The sequence below is a fragment of the Littorina saxatilis genome, unplaced genomic scaffold (assembly GCF_037325665.1).
Source record: "Littorina saxatilis isolate snail1 unplaced genomic scaffold, US_GU_Lsax_2.0 scaffold_678, whole genome shotgun sequence".
NCBI lineage: Eukaryota > Metazoa > Mollusca > Gastropoda > Littorinimorpha > Littorinidae > Littorina > Littorina saxatilis.
The window spans coordinates 68,701-72,652 of NW_027125750.1; the positions used below are offsets into that span (position 1 = coordinate 68,701).

The following is a 3,952-nucleotide window of genomic DNA, read 5'->3' on the forward strand; positions in this document are numbered from 1 at the left end:
TTGGGTTCGCTGCCCCAAGGACAAATTTGCATGCAAAAATCGCGTACGGTTTGCAGTCGTCACAGGGGCTAGGGAATTCAATTTTGAACCAGCGGCTGCTCTCAACACTGCACAGTTCTACGGCTTTACAACAGGCTGTAACATGAAAAGACTAAACAAGGCTGGGAGTGTAAAAGGGTTCTTGGCAGCCTCAGGTTCAAGAAAGATCAGCTAAACAAGAGACGCGACACTGTGCGTGCAGCTAAACTCAAAAGACAGGATGAGCTCATCAGACTACAAGGGGGTGCAGCATATGCTGCTGGGCAGTTTTAGGTAAGCCTGTAGTTACCAGGTGTCTGTGAAAAATACCTGAACTATGTTAACATTGATTTGGGGTGAATGAAAGAGCTTTGAAATGTTCTCGGCCTTGTTTCTCTGTTCAGCGTTTTTGCATGACCTGCTTTCTAGGAAACTGTTTTTCTTCAATCCAGCTGTTCAGAATGCAATGAAACTTAAGGGACATGCTTATCAGAGGACAACCTGTGGAATGACAACAGGAATTTTCTTTAAATTAATAAATAACTGTTCAGGCGGGTCATATTTACTAAAATTGTGCTGAAAAACATGATAATTCATCTAAAAAAAATATTTTATCAGAACTATTCATCCTAGAAAAAATCCCTGTTGTCATTCCACAACTATGGACTCCTACATCCTACATACAAAAAATCACATTCCTATGATTTAAGGGGAAGCTAAAAAACGTGTTCCTAGCAACCCATTTTGGCAGTTGGAGATTGCCGTTTCCATGGTAACGGACAGTGACGGTACTGAAAACGTTATCCGTTTTGAAATCGTATATGCCTTACCACTTCATAAGTATATAACATTAGCCTATGGTAGAAGTAAATACAAATTTAGATTTTAGTGGCTCCCTTTGCCTTAAAACAGCCCAGAAAATGTTTGTTTGTTTTTCTTTCACAAAAGTGTTCTTTGATTTGCAGGTCAGATAAAACAGTTTTTTGACTCACGTAAGTATAGCCTATGCGATGCTAAATTGTGTCTGTCTGTGCGTATGTGTGTGTGTGTGTGTGTGTGTGTGTGTGTGTTTGTGTGTGTGTGTGTGTGTGTGTGTATGTATGTGTGTGTGTGTGTGTGTGTGTGTATGTGTGTGTGTGTGTGTGTGTGTGTGTGTGTGTGTGTGTATGAGTGTGTGTGTGTGTGTGTGTATGTGTGTACGTGTGCGTGTGACGGAGTGATTGCGTTTGTGTTACTGTTTGTCGATTGCTTACGGGAGCCTTGAAGGCTTCGCCTCTTGTTCTTCCACAACCGAATGAACCACCACCTTTTCGCCAAGTTCATAATTGGCCAGTCAGACCAGTGCCCTTGTCGAACAGGCAGCATGACAACGGAACACCTGCTGCAGACTTGCCCACTACACGGAGGCCTCAGGAGCCAGATCTGGGCGGAGGCGACCACGGTGCAAGGGAAGCTCTATGGCAGTCTGGACGACCTACAGCGCTCGGCAACATTTGCGCGGAGAACCGGCGTTTCCATCTGAGTAATCGACAAGAAGAAGAAGAAGAAGTTCTTGTTGTTGTTGGTGTTGTTGTTGTTGTTTTTGTTGTTGTTTCGGTGTAAAACTGACATTAAATCTTCGAAAAACTGTCATCTTCAAGAACAAGTACCTCTGGTATGTTGGCAACATAATTATTCTCAAAGTTTCAAAGCAATCCACTAAGTCATTGCTCACATACAACGGTTTTTGTCATGATGCCCCTCAAAACTGACGCACACACACACGTTTTTGACCCCTCATGCGATCGACAACTGCAGTAGGAATAGCATAACACAGGCAAAACACCAGCTAAAGTTCAACACAACCAAATGTTCGGGGTAAATCATTAATTTGACTTTCTTCTCGTATGTAAAAGTGGCAAATTTGTGCCGATTGTGTTTTTGGTCGATTTTTAATTGGTCCCTTCCGTTTGTGTCCGGTCAATTTTAAGGGTACCCTTATTTGAGCGGTGGTCAAGTGAACCCTGTAACATAAATTTGTAATCCAAAAGGTGATGCAGATAGTCAAGTGAACGCCCTTAACTAGCTTAACAATGTTGAATTAAATGGCACTGGATTCAATGCTTTAATTTGCGTTCACAATTTGTGGCAATGATTTGTTGGTGTAGTTTGGTATAATGCAGTTGGTTTAGAGACCTGGCTGGGTCATAGTGTGTCAGCGATATTGTTGGTTATGCTGTTGCTCAAAGGGTTGTAGGGTCGTTGGGGCACTGAATCATGGTTGTTCGGGGGTAAAGGTACAAGGGAGGGGGGGGAGACACTTTTCACCTGTCTTCCGCCATTGCTCATCAGGACCACACCACCCAGGCAAAGCCCAAATGTCCGCAATCAGGGCTGCAGTTGTAGGTCTCTTGTCACCTACATCAAGTTGTGGTGTCACGGGACCAGGGGCAAGTGCCTCGTAGAACCAAGCGCATGTTTTTGGACGTTTTGGACCAACATTTCGTACCACCTCTGGCTCAACAGGTATAGCTAACAAGAGACTAATAGTTCAAGTGCTGATTAAAAAGATCTTGAGAGACCTACCTTTGCTGTGCTGCGTCCCTCTGCAGTACCGTCTGGTCCGTTGTCCTTGATGTAGCATCCGTTCACTCCCTTACCGAGGACACACGATATCATGCACGCCTGGTCTTTGTGGACACCCGCCATGAGTAAACCAACCGCATCATTTATGATGACCTTGATGGTCAACTTGCGGGTCTGTAAATTGTGAACACAAAATAGCTCACAATGCATCAAGCTTGTACATGTGAGTAAGTGTCCACAATACAATAAATCTAAAGATCAGAAATTTAAATACAACAGGAATACAAGTACAGGGTGACAAATGCAACCCTCTAAAATGCCAACAACTCATTTTGTTTAGTGAATTACTTCATAATTGATGCATATTGGTTTGAGATATGGGATTATGAGTTAAAATAGTTTCACGTTTTATATAGAATGGTCTGACTTTCGAAAATGTCTTCCAAATTCAGGCATTGACTCATCAAAAGTATTCGGTTTCGCATTTAGTGGTAGCCACACTTATGCGATGTTAGCCTTCCAGATTGTTACCTGTTGCTTTTTGCGAAGGGCCATGCATACACAAACTATCCCTAGGCATTATATGAGTTGGAACAGCAATTACAGGGTGTCTGGAAGGTTCAAGCTGGATGAGTGTGACTACTGATCAGTGTCAAACCTTCAACGTGAACGTGTGCATATGTCGTTGCGTTTGCGCACACTATTGTGTACGTGTGTTTGTTCATGTGTGTGTGCATGTGTGTGTGTGTGTGTGTGTATGGATGTGTGTATGTGTGATCATGATTGCTTGCGTGCGTGCGTGCGTGCGTGTGTGTGGGTATGTATTTGTGTGTGTGTGTGTGTGTGTGTGTGTGCGTGCGTGTGTGTCTGTTTGTGTATGTGTGTGTGTGTGTGTGTGTGTGTGTGTGTGTGTGTGTGGTCACATATGTCTGCAAACATGACGTGACGCCCACTGTATTTGTGCAACAAATTTGAGAAAATGTATTCGCAAAATAATCACCGTAGTCTTTTTCTTTAATTGTTGATGAAGAAGTGTCCCAAAATCCGTGTCCAGAACGTCCTTACAGTTAAATCCTTTTGTCCACTTCGTTAGCTGAGCTGTAGTTAGATCGTCTTCGGCAGCGTGCTTGCAAGGAAAGGAGAAGACAACCGCGACGAATATTTCTCTGTCCCCCAGTTCTTGTTGCTTGAGAGTCACAAACATGCTGACACGGTTCTCGATAAAATTCAAAAGCTAAGGAAGGAACGTGAAACACTTCGTTAAACGTGATTATTTCCCAGCATGATATTAAGGTGTATTGTAAACACACATATTTCAACTTGCTTTGTATTTAAATGCGATTTGTTAAATGTATAATTGAAGAAGAAC

The 3,952-nt window shown here is 42.9% G+C and overlaps 1 protein-coding gene across 1 annotated transcript in view; it reads right to left on the reverse strand.

Moving 5' to 3' along the window:
• The window catches only part of LOC138954223 (hexokinase-like), a gene marked incomplete at its 5' end in the record, with an annotated part of 19,031 nt that extends 15,214 nt beyond the window's left edge, over positions 1-3,817 (reverse strand). The window contains 2 exon segments of the mRNA XM_070326121.1: positions 2,584-2,757; positions 3,584-3,817. Of these exon segments, the coding sequence (XP_070182222.1) occupies positions 2,584-2,757; positions 3,584-3,817 (408 nt within the window).
• Between the last annotated feature and the right edge of the window lie 135 nt (positions 3,818-3,952).